General features: G+C 42.3%; 1 protein-coding gene and 1 long non-coding RNA gene across 6 annotated transcripts; one reads left to right on the top strand and one right to left on the bottom strand.

The window, feature by feature from the left end:
* Window positions 1-2884: 2884 nt before the first annotated feature.
* On the bottom strand, window positions 2885-3884 carry LOC125487309. Its single transcript, XR_007265800.1, has 2 exons — window positions 3455-3884; window positions 2885-3187 (listed from the first exon to the last, which is right to left on the bottom strand). It is a non-coding gene; the product is annotated as an uncharacterized LOC125487309 (long non-coding RNA).
* A 90-nt stretch (window positions 3885-3974) lies between these two features.
* Window positions 3975-17027, top strand: alkbh6 (alkB homolog 6). Of its 5 annotated transcripts, none has more exons than XM_020517400.2 (7): window positions 3975-4085; window positions 7654-7790; window positions 8728-8796; window positions 9332-9392; window positions 11689-11840; window positions 12573-12683; window positions 16153-17027. In XM_020517400.2, the coding sequence occupies exons 2-7, from the start codon at window positions 7737-7739 to the stop codon at window positions 16420-16422; spliced, it is 717 nt and encodes a 238-aa protein (XP_020372989.1). In that variant the 5' UTR covers window positions 3975-4085; window positions 7654-7736; the 3' UTR covers window positions 16423-17027. The 5 variants fall into 5 exon arrangements, with proteins under 5 accessions (XP_020372989.1, XP_048474335.1, XP_048474334.1 ...); XM_048618378.1 differs by lacking the exon at window positions 3975-4085 and adding an exon at window positions 4116-4241; XM_048618377.1 differs by lacking the exon at window positions 3975-4085 and adding an exon at window positions 4253-4364.
* Window positions 17028-19147: the final 2120 nt, after the last annotated feature.

The raw sequence follows: 19147 nt of genomic DNA, 5'->3' as shown, positions 1-19147 counted from the left end.
GCCGACGCAGCTCCGCCCACAGCCGACGCCGACGCAGCTCCGCCCACCACCTCCACAGCCAGCAGCTCCGCCCACCACCTCCACAGCCAGCAGCTCCAGAGGAGACAGCAGCACCCAGCCCTGCCGAGTCTTCACCATCCCCCCAGACCTACCCCTTACTGAGGACGAACTGTCAGTCCTCAGTAAAGGGCTCACCTTTGTCCCCCTCCACCCACAGATCAACGAATATCGCTCACGCTTGGACATAGAGCAGTTTTTCCGCCGCCTCCGCCTCCGCCTCCACGCTTACTTCTTTAACCGTGAACCTAACCCTCCCTCTACTGACCCCTTCTCCCGCTTCCAACACACCCCCTCCTCCTGGACGCCACCCCAAGGCCTCCTACCTTCCCTTGACCTCTTCATCTCCAACTGCCGTCGAGACATCAATCGCCTCAACCTCTCCACCCCTCTCACCCACTCCAACCTCTCCCCTGCAGAACGTGCAGCCCTCCGCTCCAATCCCAACCTCACCAAAAAACCCGCGGACAAGGGAGGCGCAGTTGTAGTATGGCGCACTGACCTCTACATCGCCGAGGCCGGACGCCAACTCTCCGACACCTCCTCCTACCGCCCCCTTGATCACGACCCCACCCCTGAGCACCAAACCATCATCTCGCAAACTATCCACAACCTCATCACCTCAGGTGACCTCCCACCCACGGCCTCCAACCTCATCGTTCCCCAACCTCGCACTGCCCGCTTCTATCTCCTTCCCAAAATCCACAAACCTGAATGCCCTGGTCGACCCATTGTCTCCGCCTGCTCCTGCCCCACCAAACTGATCTCCAACTATCTAGACTCAATTTCTCCCCCTTGGTCCAGGAACTCCCTACCTATGTCCGTGACACCAACCACGCCCTCCACCTCCTCCAGAACTTCCAATTCCCCGGTCCCCAACACCTCATCTTTACCATGGACGTCCAGTCCCTCTACACCTGCATTCCCCATGCAGATGGCCTTAAGGCCCTCCGCTTCTTCCTGTCCCGCAGGCCCGACCAGTCCCCCTCCACTGATACCCTCATCCGCTTAGCCGAACTCGTCCTCACACTCAACAACTTCTCTTTCAATTCCTCCCACTTCCTACAGACAAAGGGGGTAGCCATGGGTACCCGCATGGGCCCAAGCTACGCCTGCCTCTTTGTAGGTTACGTAGAACAATCCCTCTTCCGTACCTACACCGGCCCTAAACCCCACCTCTTCCTCCGTTACATTGATGACTGTATCGGCGCCGCCTCGTGCTCCCACGAGGAGCTCGAATAGTTCATACACTTCACTAACACCTTCCACCCCAACCTTAAGTTTACCTGGACCATCTCTAACACCTCTCTCCCCTTCCTGGACCTCTCTATCTCCATATTGGGCAACCACCTAGAAACCGATATTCATTTCAAGCCCACCGACTCCCACAGCTACCTAGAATAGTCCTCCTCCCACCCACCTTCCTGCAAAAATGCTATCCCCTATTCCCAATTCCTTCGCCTCCGCCGCATCTGCTCCCAGGATAAGGCATTCCACTCCCGTACATCTCAGTTGTCCTCGTTTTTCAAGGACCGTAACTTCCCCGCCTCGGTGGTCGAGAACGCCCTCAACCGTGTCTCCCACATCTCCCGCAACTCATCCCTCACACCCCGTCCACGCAATAAGAACCAAAAAAGAATCCCCCTTGTCCTCACGTACCACCCCACCAACCTCCGGATCCAACGCATCATCCTCCGACACTTCCGCCATCTGCAATCCGACCCCACCACCAAAGACATCTTTCCCTCCCCACCCTTATCTGCTTTCCGGAGGGACAACTCTCTCCGTGACTCCCTTGTCCGCTCCACACTCCCCTCCAGCTCCACCACACCCGGCACTTTTCCCTGCAACCGCAGGAAGTGCTACACCTGCCCCCATACCTCCTCCCTCACCCCCATCCCAGGCCCCAAGAAGACTTTCCACATCAAGCAGATGTTCACCTGCACATCTGCCAATGTGGTATACTGCATCCACTGTACCCGGTGTGGCTTCCTCTACATCGGGGAAACCGAGCGGAGACTCGGGGACCGCTTTGCAGAACACCTACGCTCGGTTCGTAATAAACAACTGCACCTCCCAGTCACGAACCATTTCAACTCCCCCTCCCATTCCTCAGACGACATGTCCATCCTGGGCCTCCTGCAGTGCCACAACGATGCCACCCGAAGGTTGCAGGAACAGCAACTCATATTCCGCTTGGGAACCCTGTAGCCCAATGGTATCAATGTGGATTTCACAAGTTTCAAAATCTCCCCTCCCCCTACCGCATCCCAAAACCAGTCCAGCTCGTCCCTGCATCCCTGACCTGTTCTTCCTCCCACCTATCCCCTCCTCCCACCTCAAGCCGCACCTCCATCTCCTACCGACCAACCTCATCCCGCCCCCTTGACCTGTCCGTCCTCCCTGGACTGACCTATCCCCTTCCTAACTCCCTACCTACACTCACCTTTCCTGGCCCCATCCCCGCCTCTTCGACCTGTTTGTTTCCTCTCCACCTATCCTCTCCTCTATCCCTCTTCTATCCGCCTCCCTCTCTCTCCCTATTTATTTCAAAACCCCCTTCCCCTCCCCCTTTTCTGATGAAGGGTCTAGGCCCAAAACGTCAGCCTCTCTGCTCCTATGATGCTGCTTGGCCTGCTGTGTTCATCCAGCCCTGCACCTTGTTGTCTCATGTTAAAGTTTCTTTTTCTGTACCTTCTCGGTAGCAGTAAAACTTCTATTACCATGATGTACTTATGTATGACTTGTCTGGTTAGCACACTATACAATACCTTTCACCATATCTCAGCATATGTGATAATAATAAAACCAAATTGTTGCACTAAACTAGCTTTTAATGAGATTTTTAATCGAGTTCAAAATTGCATTATCTGCATAGAGGATTTGAACCCTTATACCCAAAACATTGTATCACCGGAATAGTAATCTAGACCACAGACCCAATCTCCTCTTTTTTTAAATTCACTCACAGGGTGTGGCCACCGCAGTCCAGACCAACATTAAGTGCTCATCCCTAGTTGCCCTTGAGAAGATGATGGTAAGCTGCTTTCTTTAACTGCAGCAAGCTGGTGCAGGTACATCCACAATATCCGAGAAAGAGAGAGAGTTGCAGGACGTTGTTCCAGCAATACTGAAGGAACAGAAATGTAATTCCAAGTCAGAATAGAAAAAGTGACTGTTTGGGAAATTTGTACCAAATGTTCGCCTAGTTACCCTTTTAAAAAAAGCTATGATCTATGACTTGCGGTTACATGTTCCACATTCTCACGACTCTATAGGTGAGAAACTCCAATGGATGTATTAGTGAATTATCTTATTTAAAATCACTAGTCTGCTTCTCAAGTGGAAACATTCTCCGTTATTTCATTTTATAAAATAAAGATCTCGATTAGGTTACCTTCCAGCCTTTTCTTTTTCACGGAGGAAAGTAAGAATCCACGCTAGCTCACTTTTCCTGAATCCAGAACCGAACCGTTATATTTAAAGCAAGAACCGCAGATGCTGGATGCTGAAGGGTCCCGACCCTAAAACGTCAACTTTCCCGTCCCTCTGATGCTGCCTGACCTGCTGTGTTCCTCCAGCTCCACATGGTGTTGAGCCGTTAGAGTTAACATGATTTTGTTTTGCATCTTATCCAATTCCTCTTTTCCAGAGGATAGAAAGTAAAATGCGTCAAACTCTCAGGTGAAAGTAAAGAATTAATTTACAGGTCCATCAATTTTCACGGGTAATTCTAGCATAGTGCTCATCCAGGATAGGGGGCAGCAGTGATACCCAAGCACCCACTAGGTTTTATCTTGTATATTAAACCTCGGCGACACTTGGACAACCATAGGTACCATCTTCCTGCTTATGTTGTCTATACAGCAGAACAGAGAAGCTGCTCTCTAGTTGATTGGACAATGTTTTTGTCAATCAATAAGATTGACATCGGCCTACGACACTCTATAATCACAGCATTAATGCAGTAAACTAGCGATTTGATTTCTACCATCGTTGGGCAAGTCTTAGAGATATATCAAAAACAGGTATCTCTGATTTCCATCCTTTAAGTCTCCGATTCCCCTGCAGAGAGGAGGCTTGTGATAACGGAACGCCCTTTGAATTTCCTGCCGTTTGAAACTTAAGTTACCGATGCACAGTGAGGACGTTGAACATTAAACCGAAAAATGCGGACGCTGGAGGTCTGAAACAAACAAAATACCCAGAAATCGTTGGAGAAACGCAACAACAGCTGTAAAAACAGAGTTAACGCTGCGAGTCCGGTGCCCTTCAAAAGAAACTACTGCCCGAGATGTAGAGGAGGGGTAGCTATGGATTTATTTCCTCCCTTCCCAAAAAAAATGGAGGGCCCTGTAAACCTCCACGGCTAAATTCCTTCAACTTTCTGAGGAAGGAGGAAGCCCTTAAGTTTTTTTTTCCGACGACTCCTCCAATCACGCTGTTCCCGCTCACGCACCCGCCGTTGGGTTTTGAACCACGGGGGCTCGCGGCTACTCCACCTTCCCAAATTTCCCCCAAGTTGCTCGTCCACCATCTGGCCGTTGGCGCCTGCCCAGTCTCTCCCCCACCACGTGCTGGCCCATCTTCTGAACACAGATTTTATTTCCCGCGTTTTTTTTTCCCAGCCGCTCGTGGCGCGACCGTTGCCGTTTGAATGTTCGAGATCCAGCCCTTCCCGCTCGCGCCGAAGACAGATGTGGTTTTAAATTTAAGACAGTGACCACCGAAGTTGCAAAAGGTGTGAGATGCAAGGAGAAAATAGGCCACTTTTAACTTGAAAATGGAAAATAAAAGAGCAGAGGAGGAAAAATAAGTTTTTTTTTAGGGCCCATCCTGTCTGCTCTGGTCGTCAAGCCCCTATCCATTATAGCCCCATTTTCCAACATGGGATTAAAATGAATAAATGTTAAATGAATTGATTTTTGACTGAACACCGAATAGAACAAAAACAAATTGCTAGCAAAGCTCAGCAGGTCTGGCAGCAATTGTGGACACCAAGAGTTTACGTGACCCTTGCTCAGAACTGATGGTAGCTTAGAGAAAGTGTTTTTATGCAGAAGATAGGGACATTATGCAGAACATAGAAATACTTCAACAATTCTGTTTCCATTTCTGGGGACAGACTGGCCACCAATATCCACGATAAACCCACTGAGTCACATTTATATTGACTACACGTCCTCACACACATTGGGGAGGCGATGGCCTAGTGGTCCTATCGTTGGACTGTTAATCCAGAGACCCAGATAATGTTCTGGGGACCCAGGTCTGAATCCTACCATGGCAGATGGTGGAATTTGAATTCAGTAAACATCTGGAATTAACATTCTAGTGGTGACCATGAATCCATTGCTGAATGTCAGGGAAAAACCCATCTGGTTCACTAATGCCTTTTAGGGAAGGAAACTGCCATCCTTACCTGGTCTGGCCCATGTGTGATTCCAGATCCACAGCAATGTGGTTGACTCTTAACTACCCTCTGGGCAATTAGGAACGGGCAATAAATGCTGCCTGGCCAGCAACACCTTCATTGTGTGAATGAATAAAGGGGACACCTTGCCTGTAAAGGCTCTATTCCATTCTCCCAGTTCCTCTGTGTCTGTCACATTCTGTTCTGATAATGCCAACTTCGAAAAGGAGGCCTCCGAAATGTCCACCTTCCTCCTCAACAGAGGATTTCCCACCACCATAGTTAACAGGGGCTCTCAGCCGAGTCCGAACCATCTCCAACACTTCAGCCCTCGCTTCCTCACACAATAAGCAATAGAGACCCCTTCCCCTCACCTACCATTCCACAAGCATCCACATCGAGAGGATCATGAGCAGCCATTTCACCACCTCCAATGGGATACCATCATTAGACACATACTCCCCTCCCCTGTCAGCCTTTTGGAAGGACTGTTCCTCCAGGATACCCTGGTCCACTCCTCCTTCACTCCTAACATCCTCCCACAGCTCCATGGCACTTTCCCCTGCAACTACAGTAGGTGTAACACCTGCCCGTTTACTTTCTCCTTCCTCAGTGTGCAAGGAACCAAACACATATTTCAAGAGAAGCAGTCTCCTCTACATTGCAGAAATGAAACATAGACTGAGTGACCTTTTTGCAGAACACCTACATTCTGCCTGCAAAAAAGGCCCAGTTGCCTGCCACTTAAACACACGACCTTGTTCTCTGGCCAATATCTCTGTCTCAGGCTTGCTGTAGTGAAGCTCAGCACAGGTTGGAAGAACTGCACCACTTGGGAACTCTACAGCCTTCTGGACTCAATATCAAGTTCAACAATTTTAGGGCTTGAGGCCCCTTCTCCCATGTCCTTACCCAACCTCCACACACCAGGCCTTGTTACCACATGGTCTGCTATTACTCACAACCTGTTGTTAGCCACTTATAGTTCTTATTCATTCTCCCTGGCTGATTGTTATCCACTCCTTTGTCAATCCAACTGTTCTCTCTCTTTGGCCCTATCTCCACCTGTTGTTTACTCCTTAACCCCTCCCACCACCCTACCTTCTGCATAAGAATCAACATTTTCTTAGCTACCATCAGTTCTGGGGAAGGGGTTACTGGACCCAAAACATTAACTCTGATTTGTCTTCACAGATGCTGCCATACCTGGTGAGCTTTTCCAGCTGTTTTGGTTCAGGATTTCCAGCACCCGCTGTTCTTTTGGTTTTTACGAAACAGAACAAACTAGAATGATACCTGATAATTGCTTCACATGTGACATTTTTGGCAGGAGCTATCTCATGAATTGTTTTTTTCAGCCTCATGAAGCTGCCTCATCCCCAAATAATTTGATTAGCTACATGTGCATTGTTTCATGAAACTGGAAGATTAACAGAAACAATAAAATAATGTTTGAGGAAATTGGAGTGGGCATTTAGGATAAATGTGTCTTTTTTCTACCTATTGTATCTGTGCCAGTTTATTTGATCCTACTAACCCTGGCCTTTTAAATATATGTTTTTGATTATTTATTCACTTTTTGTTGTCTATTATGTATTCTGTATCTGTCATTTTTTATAGGACATTCCATATCCTCACAAGATTTTGCTTAAAATTGCTCCCAATTATTCCACTGTTAATTACCTTAGTTTTATGCGCTCTGGTTACTAACACAGCAACTTTATTTTTCTTATTTGCTTTATTAACATCTGGATAATCATGTAACATGAAAGACTATTAATTCCTCATAATCTTCCTTGCTGTAATTGAAAGAAACCTAGTTTTTCAATCTGTCCTCATAAATAACCCCAACCTGATCCAGAATCAATTACCTTAGCACAGTCCAGGGATTTAAATGGAGAACAAATAAATTGTAGGTGTTTATCCTTGATTTGGGCTTCTGTGTACCATCTCCGTTGACCTAATTGACAGAGTTGAGTTAAAGAGGTCCATAGTGAGACCCATGGCAGTTCTGCTGCCTGGAGTACATTGTACAGAATTTAAGAGTGTACACAGTGGACATATGGGCAATAAATATTCTGCATTGGTCCTGTGAGACTTCTTAATTTTGTGGCTTGAAATTAGAACATGCTCCAAATATGTTTATTTAGATCTTAATTTCACCTTCTTCCATTCTTGTGAAGTTACAGTACAGCTATCCATGATCTTAACCATGCCCCAACCAGAGCAGAAGATGAGATGTTAACTTCACTGGTTTGAGCCCATCATGGATGCTCAAAATCATAGGCCTTGTGAATTGAAGCCTTATCATGTGGATCAGGTTAGTGCATTGTATGGAGTATGTGAAGGTGGTGGTTGGTTAGCTCAATGGGCTGGATGGCTGGTTTATATTGCAGAATGACACAAATAATGTCGGATCAATTCCCCACACCACCTGATGTTACCATGCCACACCCTTCTTCTAAACCTCTCCCTTCATCTGACTTTATATATGGATGAGGTGGAGGGTTCACATTACTTCTATGCCTTAACAGATTTACTTTCTTTTACATTCATGGTCTGTCTGCTATCTAATTGCGTAGGCTGAGGTTCAGTTGTGTTCCTACTCCCTATCTTGTGACTTAGCAAAATAATAGGGGAACACTGGTAGAGGCAAGATTATACCAACTTCCGTTTAATTATTAGACGGTCCATATTTTTTCCCCGCTTTTTGTTAGAATGTGTGTGATTTCCACTTGCCAACATGCTGTTTTAAGTAAGCAATTGCTGGGTTTAAAGGGAAGTATTAGTTTGCATTGTCACAAAATCACTGTTATGTGATCTTTGTTAGCATATGGATTCCAGCAGTTCAAGAAAAATGCCCACCACTACCTTTACAAAGATGAGAAACAAATGTGACCTTCAGTATCACTCACATCCTGTGAAAACAATTCAAAAAATATATTCTGATAAAATCACTACCCAGTATGAGTTATGTCAACTGTAACAAAATTGAAATACAGATCCATTGAGGCAAATAGGGACAATATTTAAGTTCAAGTTTGTAACAGTTTCCATTATGTTATATTTAATACTTTTCTATTGTATACTACATATATTGGTCTGGAAAATATATATGCAAGAGAAAATATTCATAAAAGGGAAAATATATATAAAATTATATCTGTGAGAAGTTTGCATATTAAGGTAATGTTATGGCGAACTGTGTGTCATGATAATTATAGTTCTTCTGAAGTATCATTTTGCATCGCCTTTAGGCTCCAGCTACTGTGTATTACATCCCCAAATTTATCACTGTTTCAGAAGAAAACTATCTGCTACAGCAGGTATGTTACTGCATTTTGATTTTTCAACAATTACAAACAAAACTAAACTTAACAAATTAACTGATATTGATGAATACAAAGAGACATCTTTACAATCTGTCCTATTTCACATTGTTGACAAGGCCCAGGATTTCCTTTGGCACCTGGCATCAGTAGAGTTGGCAGTGTGGTTAAACTTCTGAGGACTGTCCTCACCTGGCATCGTATATGTGCTTCCCAGGAGGTTCCCTGGAAAGTATAAAAATATGTACCCCTTAAGTATAATGTTTGAGAACAGATAAAAATTGCCAAAAGCCACAAATGTGTCTTTATAACTTTGATATTTCATCAATATAAAATTAATGCAGAGAGAAAATGTAAGCCAGTCCTAGTACTGATTTTTTTGGATAGACACTCAAAATAAATGCCTCTTAAAATCCATTCTAGATTTTGTTATTTTAATGCTGTGATAAATGACAAACAAAAAAGAATTATTTGGATGACTTGATAAGTTGAAAATGTTATGCTTTTCACTGTCTTCATGTGTGACTTACAGGTTTACAACTCGCCCAAACCCAAATGGACTCAATTATTAGGAAGGAGGCTGCAGAACTGGGGTGAGTACAGACCTGTGTGATGGGAGTGAGTGTGCATAAAACCCTCCTTTATTCTATATGGAAGTGAGGGCAATATCAAAAGATATGATGCCATGATAGAATTTGATATATTAATCCCTTTTTGAAATAACAAGATGCATTACGGCCTTTGCATTGAAACTTCTGAAAATAATTGTATGTGTAACCTAGGTGCATATGTTGACTGTTGGATGCAGTTCACATGAAGAGGACTATGCTTGCAGGTGACATCACCCTTTACTATAAAGGTGCCTGATTCGTGCAAATGCCTTGCATATGATCGTGCCCATTTTCCGTTTCCAGTGTGCATTTACAATTCACATAAACATGGAAAGCATCAAAGGTTGAACTTGGAACAATGAGTTGCAAGCACAGCCTGGTAATCAAGCTCCCCCTAAACTTCCATGTTTGCTTCTTCCTTGAACTCCCTGGTGAGCTCATCGGTACTGAACTTCCACATGTTCCCACACCTCTGAACTACAGCTTCATCTTCTAAGAGACCCAGCCCCGCAGCCTAATCATGCCAGTTATTCTGCTGGATTGTCCCCCTGTTAATGCCAAGGGGTTGTGACCATCAATAACCCTACCTGCCTCCTTCAGTAACGTATGTCTTTCAATGCACTATCTTCAAAATCTCTTATATATTGAGTTTGTCCTCTGCATCCCAGCTTGCTACCTTAGATACCCACAGTTGACTTCTGCAACCTCCCTACCACAACAGTGCCCTGATAACCTTCTCTTTGACTTTCATTCATCTGATCTGCAGGACTGACTGTGACCCATCCCCGACCATATGGGACTGACAGCCCCCGACTGATGAATGACCAGTCCAGCTCCCTGTGCAGATTCTCGACTGACTTACCACCATTCTCCACAATGGATGCACTGGACTTGTAGGACTGACCATGGCCCACTACCCAGACTATAGTGAATACGGACCTTCTGACCGTCTATGTCCCTGGATGGTTAGCAGACAATGGCCTCGACTTAATGTACCGGGAACCACTGTCAGCCTGTCGCCCTTTGCTAGACTCACTCTCCTCAAATTTGAGAAATGGCTAGTTGGTTGAACACATCTAGTCTGTTTGTTGGGCACACTGCTGACAAAAGGCGCAGGAATGAGATTGATGTAGCACAGTGCTGTACAGCACAAGCCCGCCTCCTTAACAAAATCAGAAATTGCTGGAGAATTCAGCGGGTCTGGCAGCATCTGTGGAGAGAAAGCAGAGTTAACGTTTTGGGTCCACTGACCTTTCTTCAGAACTAAGTCCATCTCTTTGATTGATCATGTTGAGAAACATGACATGTTGCCTGACTTTGTGTCTGTGTGAAAAGGCAAAACAAAATAAGTAATGTGAGCACCAGTGAATGAGCACTGAGAGTACAAGTGAGGAACCCTTAAATGTACTCTGGCCAAATCTATGAGATGGGTCCCTGTCCCTGCGCACAACATGTAATGCTGCTGCTGAGACAATGAAAGGTGTTGGCGCCCTCCAGAATGCAGAATTGAATTGCAGAACTGTATTGCAAGTGGGGCGGTGAAGTGCCATGAAGGTGCGGTGATACTGGTACATGTCCTATGCCACCCTCATAGATAGGGTGTGCGGACAGTAACTGCCCATGTAGCATGCCATGAAATGTGGTGATTGCTGTCCAAGATGAAGACCCAGAGGAACCAGAAGTGAGCTGAAGTCGCCAGGTACCGTTCTGACTTCCATGTCATGAATTGTCACTGTCTAGATTCTCTTTGGCAAGTGGGAGAATAGGAAATTGTATATCAGTTTGGTGAGATTGGTTAGTAATACCATGTCAATGTATGCAAATACACTTCTTGACACTCATCGGTGGGATTCTCATCTTGCTGTTCAAAACATAGTCGCAGAATCAGTTTTGTTTTTCTCAATATTGAGAATCTCATTTCTGCCAATCTTGCCATATCTTCCCAACTGATCCACTAATATCCATATCATTCAGGATCTAGGAAGATTCAACCTTATGTTTAAGCTATAATGGTGAGAATTATAGAATTTAGATGATGCAGTGTCATTCTCGGATTTGACTGTCGGTAATGAGTAAGTGCCTTTGGAAAATGAGGAAGAAAATAATATATGAAAATTGAAATTGTTGGCAACGTTCAGCTGAGACCTGCTAAGATTTTCCAGCAATTTCTGTTTTTGTTTCTGATTTCCAGCATCCACAGTTCTTTCAGGTTTTATATGAAAATGGAATTGGGTACAGTTCTGGTTATTTTTTAGTCAGTTTTCCTGATCTCTTGCAGGTGGTTTACCTCACTCAAAGGGAATGCTTGTTGAGAAACTGCCGGACTGGCTGGCTAAATATGCCAAGAAAATCTCATCCCTGGGACCTTTTGCAGGACAAGTTGCTAATCATGTGTTGGTTAATGAGTACAATCCTGGTGAAGGAATAATGGTACTGGTATAATACAGAAATAAGTGGCTTTTGTTGACCAATGATAATCAACAATTGTTTAATAGTTTGTCTGATTATCTTAAGTTTCATTATTATAAAGAGTCCAGTCACATTACTCAACTAAAACAATTCAGGGAATGCTGCTGGAGAGAATGTGCCATCTACCTTTTTCCACTCTCAAGCTCTTGTGCTTGCTTTCTCTCTTACACTCTATATGCTTCTGTCATATGTTCTCTCCAGCTCTCTTCTATGCTCTGTCATTTCATCCTTGCTCATTTTGCTCTTTTATTTTTGGTTTGTTTCTGTTATCTCTGTTGGTTTATTTCTTCAATATCTCTCCCATACTGACTCATTTTCTTTGTTAATCTAATTGTGAAACTTCCGGGGAGAATTTGCTTTAAAGGTACTGTTATAAATGCAAATTGCTGTCAAATTTCTCTCCATTCTCTTTCGCTCCCTCCAGTCTCCACCTCTGTCATTCTCCTCCCCCTCGCCCTACAGTTCACACCATTATGGATACTGGGTAAAAAATTAAGATGTAACCCAAATGATGGACAAAGTATTAAACGTAGTTTTATGCCAAACATTGAATAACATTAGCTATCTTGCTTGATAGCACCTTTTATGTTAGAGGCGTGACACAGATGCAAAGTTTTGTCATGACAAATAAGTGTAACAGTCCTTGTTAAAGTTATCAAGCTGTTGATTGAAATCAGACTCTTGTCTTTATAGCCTCATGAGGATGGGCCTTTATATTTTCCAACAGTTACCACTATCAGCCTTGGCTCTCCAACTCTATTAGATTTCTATCATCCCATTGAAAGAGAGGATGAAGAGGGGAAGGTTAGTAACCTTAATTCTGATTTATATGTTATGGACGTGCTTTTAATTAATACAAACACGTTTTTACTTTTTCAAATTCCATTTCTCATTAATTTGAGTTAATGACAAGAGTGCTGTTGCAGGAATTGTGCAACATGACTCAATGAATGGGAAAGGAGTAGTAAAGTTCTCCCATTAAAAAGGGTTCTGCGGGTTTGTTCTGATAGTATAATTAATGATGAGTTACACTAACATTGTAGCCATCATCTTGGCTCTATGTAGGGGAATTCTCAGCCCGTTTGTACTGAGCAGCTATCATTTTCAACATCGCTGGCCTAAACAGATGCTGCCTGGTATGGGGAAGCCCTGGCTAGAAAGCGAAAACAAAACATGTATAAAAAATTCATGGATAAATTGAATCTTCTGTTCAGTCCAACTGTGACAATAAAGTGATTAATGTATTTTACATAAAGGTAGGATATCAACAAAATCAGATATGTGCTACAGAGATATAAATAAGGGCTGAATCACTCACTTCCTAGAACTACCCAAAATTACCAATTTGAACATTTATTTAAATATAAAATTGATATCACATAAGCAGATTCCTTAGCTAATCATGTCAGTATTTGTTCCAACTCTTCATCTGGAGCTGGGCAATCCATTTCTCTGCTCTTTCCGATCTTTCAAGTACTTATTCAGTTTTATTTTAAATGGTGCTTATAATTTTTCCCTGAACAGCCAATTGTGAAACATGACATGTTCTAATAACCTTCAACATGTAAAATATTTTTCAAACACCCAATTTTTTACGATTGATTTTGTAAAGCAGGAAGAAGACTCTTTGTTGAAGAAGTGTCACTAGAGAGACCTGAGTTGTTTACCTGTTGCCCCCGCATCTCTCTTGATGGCTTTGACTCTTTGACTGTCGTGTGTAATGTCATGAGCTGCCTTCTTCAATTTTCCTCCAAGTTGTATTCCTTTGAGTGAATGTTCACCAATTCTTTTCATTCAGTTTTTATTCAGGGCTGTTATACTATCTAGTGACTTTCTTGGGGGCCATTAGATGAAGCTTTCAACAGTAGATAGACTGAGTTAAGAACATATTTGGTCAGTGTGTTGAAGATAAGCAAATGGTTTTGATGATAAGGTGGATGTGAAATTGGAAGCTCAAGTAATAGTCAAGGGTGCCAAGCTTCTGAACAGTCTGATTCAGCTTTGCTGTGGCCAGAGAAAAGGATGGAGCCTTTGGCTAGGAAATTAAGTTTGTTGTGGAGAGAGAAGACACTGGCTTCACTCTTTTCCATCTTTAATTGGAAGAAACTTCTCAATCAGTTCTGGCTGTTAGATAAGCAGAATGACAAATTGAAGACAGTGGAGGGATTGAGTCAAGTAGTGATAAGCTGGTGTTGGGTATCTAAAGTGCAAGTTGATCTGTCGTTATAGTTGTTTAACCTCACCAAACAAAAAGACTCAGGAGTAGAAGTAGGCCATTCAGCCTACTGAGTCTGCTCTGCCATTCTGAGATCATGGCTAATCTGATAATCCTTAACTCCACTTTCCTGCCTTTTCCTCATACTACTGAATTTTGCTACTGATTAAAAAGATCTGTCTCTCTCAGCGTTGGATATGCTTAATGACATAGCCTCAACAGCCCTCTATAGTAAAAAGGTTTGAGAGATTCACTACCTTCAGAAGAAATTCTTCCTCATTTCTGTCTTAAATCTTCAACCCTTTATTCTGACATTATACCTCATGCCCTAGACACTCTGTCAAGGGCAAACAACCTTGCTGCATCTACCCTATAAATCCTCTCTAGAATCTTGTATGTTTCAGTAAGGTCACTTCTAAATTCTAGTGACTACAGGCCCAACCTACTCAACTTCTCAAAAAACTGAAATCAAATTGGTGAGACATGATCTTCCCCACACAAACCCATTCAGTTGTAACTAACAAGTCCATTTGCTTCCAAATGTGAATCACTCCTGTCTCTCAGTATCTTCTCCAACAGCTTCCCCATCACTGATGTCAGGCTCACTGATTATCTCTGTTTCTCTTCTTAAACAAAGGAACAACATTGGCCATTTTCCAATTCTCTGGAACTTCACCTGAGGCCAAACAGGATGCAAAGATCTGTTAAGGCCCCAGCTATTTTCTCCCTTGCCTCCCACTGTATCCTGGGATAGATCCTACTTTGACTCTGTGATCCTATCTGACCTGGTGAAGTACTCATTAAGGATCTCAGCCATTTCCTCTGGCTCCACACGTAACTTCCCTCCTTTATCCATAAGTGAGCCTACTCTTTCCCTAGTTACCCTCTTTCTTCTAATATATGTATAAAATACCTTGGGATTCTCCTCAACCCTGCTGGCCAAGGACATTTCATTGCCCCTTTCAGCCCTCCTAAATCCCTGTTTGAGCTCCTTCCTACTTTCTGTATACTCTTAAAGGACTTTGTCTGATTTTAGTTTCAAGAACCTTTGCTATGCTTCCTTTACTTTTTGACTCAGCTGATAATTACCCATGTCATCTATGGTTCCCAAGTCCTGCCGTTCCTGTCCTTTGTTTTCACAGGAACATTGTGTCCTACACTCTAATTAACAGGTCTTCAAAGACTCCCAAATGTCAGATGTACGTTTACCCTCAAACAGCCGCTCCCAATCCACATTCTGCAATTCTTACCTAATTTGGTTAAAGTTGGCCTTCCCTCAATTTAACACCTTCATCTGAGGTCATGTCTTGTCCTGTCCTTATCCATAAGTATCCAAAAACGTACAGAATTAAGATCATTATTCCTAAAATGCTCCCAACTGAATCACCTAATCACCTGGCCGGATTCATTTCCCAAGACCAGGTGCAGTTTGGCCCCCTCTCTCATTGGACTATCTACATTCTGTTTCAAAAAACCCTCCTGGACACACCTAACAAATTGCTCCCCCATCCAAAGCCCCAGCACTAAGGGAGTCCCAGTCAATATGGAGGAAGTTAAAATCACCCACCACAAAACAACCCTCTTATTTTCACATCTTTCTCGTAGATTGCATTAGACTCAGTCAAAGTATGTGCATTTGTACCTATCTTTCTTGAGTAGGACAGCACTTTAAAGATCACTTGTAAACTTTCCTATCTGTTTTAGTTCAGCCACTGGTTCAAGTGAATTTATTATGTGAGTGGCCAAGTAAATCTCAGATTTCATTCCTCATTCAGTTGGGGTTTCTGCCTGATTTCTATCTGCAATCTCTGGAATTTTGTGCCTTTGAATAGAATGAAGCTCTGATGATTTAGTCTGTTGCTCAAGATACTGCTTCATACATGAATTTACCAGTTTGATGAAACACTGGATGATGACTGATGCCAGTAGAACCAGAAATGTATCCAAGAGAGAGTCAGGCCATCAGGAGATGTAGGAGAAGATTGCAGAAAAGAAAATTTGAGAAAATAAGTATCTTTCAAATTGCATCTTACATTATTCCTCCACCACTTTTTTCAGGTTTATTCTCCTCAGACTGAAGAAAATCGCTACTTTCTGTCTCTTCTTCTTGAGCCGCGTAGCCTTCTGGTGCTGCAAGATGACATGTATGTGAAGTATCTGCATGGCATCAGGCCAGTGACAGAGGACATTGTCACAGAGAAGGTTGCTAACCTGAAATCATGTAACACAGAACTTGGAGTGGTTTTACAAAGAAGTACACGAATATCCCTGACTATTCGTTATGTGCCAAAGGTTTTAAAAACTACAATATTGCTGGGGAGGAAGTAATGAGTTTTTTTCCATTTAAATAGCTTGTAGTACCAGGCTTTTGTCTCCTTCCTGAACATCTAGCTTATTTCATAGAACATAGTTACAGAGATGTACCTCTGTATTGGTGCGCCTTTCAATGGATTTTCCTCACACATTAAGAAAATATGTCCTGTCAGTTCATGCTGTTTTGAAAAGAATCAGTATAGTGTGATACTGCTTTTACTGTGTCCAGACATGTATATTTTGTAACAGCAGTCACTGAATAGTGACTAGGAGCAAGAATTTCTTCCCTACCTCTTCCGATCTCCATTGCCCCATCCTTCAACCAGTGAAACCAGTGATAGTAACTTTACTGTTAAAATAATTTAGCTCCACACAGGCACTTGCTGATTTCTATATCTAAGTTCCATAGAAGCAAGTCTGTGCCTCGGGTGATTCAGGAATTGCTCAAGGAAAAGCAACATACAACTGTCCCAATCTCCTGAGTTTTAAAATTGATAAAATAATTTGCTTGTATTTTAATGAAATTGTTTCAGCTCTTTCTAAATTACAAATTAGGACCTGTTTATTGTACCATGCAATTCAGTAATCAGTTGAAGTGAATAAATTCTACATTACTGATACTTTCTAGAACAAATATTGTTTGTTTGGGCTGTGATTGTGAACATGGAGTGAATACATTTTATTAAGTTTAAAACTGATTAAATGCACATCATAAAATTTTAAGGCATTCTGTCCCATCGCCATTTTTCCTAATTCTTTTGAGTTTCAGGCAGTAGCACACTATCAGCTAAAATGGAGAGAGTCTCATATTGTGGCTGCCTTAGCAGCCCCTGATACTCTTGTTAGTTGACAAAAAATGGCAGTCTGATCCTCATTTTGAATACAACATTAGTTTGAAAAACAGTAAATAAAAAGTATTCTAATTTCAATGCTCATGCAGCGCAGTGAACACATTAAACTTACTGATCAAAATTTGGGAACATTTTTTAGAAGATTTTACAAAGATAGTTCAGACATTCTCCTGTGCCTGCTGAACATATGTTTCCAACGTTCTGAAAGCTTCTTTGGTATATATAGATTTCCAAATTACATGCTGACCAAGAGCCATATCTACATCTCAGGTGTTTCAGGGCTGTTGGAAATTTCTGAGAGGAAGAAAGCCACAGAGCACCATTTACTACCTAACAGAAAATAAACACGGAATTATTTAATCAGGCATTCACATATGATTGGAGCACAACTTCCTCATTACACAGGTAAGTAGCTTCAAATGTTGTGTATGCTTCATTTTGTTTATACTTGCCATGCTAAATCAATTGATTTGCCTCATTTTATCATGTGTTCTGGAGAGTCTAATACTCTCCGTAGATAGGTCTATCTGCAATAAATGACCAGTGAAAAGTCTGCATGAGCACATCTGAAGTTTTCTTTACTTATCTAAAGAACACTACCAGTGAATGTCTAAGTCATAGAGTAGCATAAGAAAAAGACAAATATAAGCGTTTAAGTACTTCTTGATACAGAAATAGGAGGACTGTTGTGATGCAGCAGTAATGTTCATACCTCTGGGCCAGAAGTTCAAGTCCAAGTGGCACAAAGATGTGTCATAAGATATCTTATTAGATTGATTGATTTTTAATTTTAAAGTAACACAGAAAGAGAGACATGGCAATCTTATAGGAATCAAAACTGAACATACCAGAGAAACTCAACAGGTGTGGCGGTATATATAGAGAGAAAAACAGTTAACAGTTTGAGTCCAGTGACCCTTCATGAGAACTGAAAGCAGCTGAGAAATTGTGGTATTTATGATGATGGCTTGTGGGGGTAGTGAGTAAACTACATGAAGACAGTGCCAAGAGAGACAAAAGGAGGCAACAAAGGAATTGCTGATGATAAGCCAGGAGGGAGGGAAATGCTGAATAGGTACCAATGAGAAATGTGAATAGTTGAAAATGGGTTGGCTGTGCTGGGAGCAACCCAGACAGAACAGGACCTCAGGGTGCAGGTAACAAGCACAGAGGAGGGTGTTCAAACTCTGAAATTGTTAAACTCCATGTTGAGTCCTGAAGGCTGTAAGGTACTTAGGTGGAAGATTAGGTGTTGTTCCTCCAGTTGGTGGGCTTTTTTTTTGTTCCAGATCTCCAGTGTTTGTTTTATTTGTGGGATAAAACATTTCATTTACTATGTAAAATGTTTACAATTCATAAAATATAGTATAAGGTAAGTCTGAAACACAGGTCAAATTATGGTCATCCTCTAATCTTCAAATGACCTTCCTTTAAGTATAGGAAAGATTATCACAGTTGCGTCTCAAAAAATACGGCATCAAATCCAGTACATAGTGAATAATTCAGACTGTCTTTTATTTTGTAGCTGTTTAGACAGGTGTTAATGATCAATCATTGTATAAGATTACATATTATATAACCATGTACAGTTTCATTGTATGATTATAAAACAAGTTTTTTTGTTTAATTTTATTTTATATTATATTATATTGATCCATTTCATATGGTCATCATTTTTATGCAGCAAATTGCTGTAGTTATTGCCAGTAAAGAGAATTTGTCAACAAATTCTGGAACAGATTATTTATTCTTGTATCTTTTCACTGTCAGAAGAGCCTTATTGTTAAATAATTGGCGGTGAAGAGCTTTAGGGAAAGAGTAGCAAAGGGCATTATATAAATTCAAAAATTTCTTCAAGTTTATAAACTTGTGGGCTGCAGATAATACAA

The sequence above is a fragment of the Rhincodon typus genome, chromosome 39 (genome assembly GCF_021869965.1).
Source record: "Rhincodon typus isolate 14 chromosome 39, sRhiTyp1.1, whole genome shotgun sequence".
NCBI lineage: Eukaryota > Metazoa > Chordata > Chondrichthyes > Orectolobiformes > Rhincodontidae > Rhincodon > Rhincodon typus.
Note: the sequence above shows the minus strand (reverse complement) of the source record. Positions and strands in the feature narration are given on the sequence as shown.

Excerpts from the sequence above, each read along its gene's own strand:
- alkbh6 (XM_020517400.2), top strand. The coding sequence starts at position 7,737 with ATGGATGCTCAAAATCATAGGCCTTGTGAATTGAAGCCTTATCATGTG. Across the intron at positions 7,791-8,727 it reads AGCCTTATCATGTGGATCAG|GCTCCAGCTACTGTGTATTA; the intron begins GTTAGTGCATTG and ends CATCGCCTTTAG. Across the intron at positions 9,393-11,688 it reads AAGGAGGCTGCAGAACTGGG|GTGGTTTACCTCACTCAAAG; the intron begins GTGAGTACAGAC and ends GATCTCTTGCAG.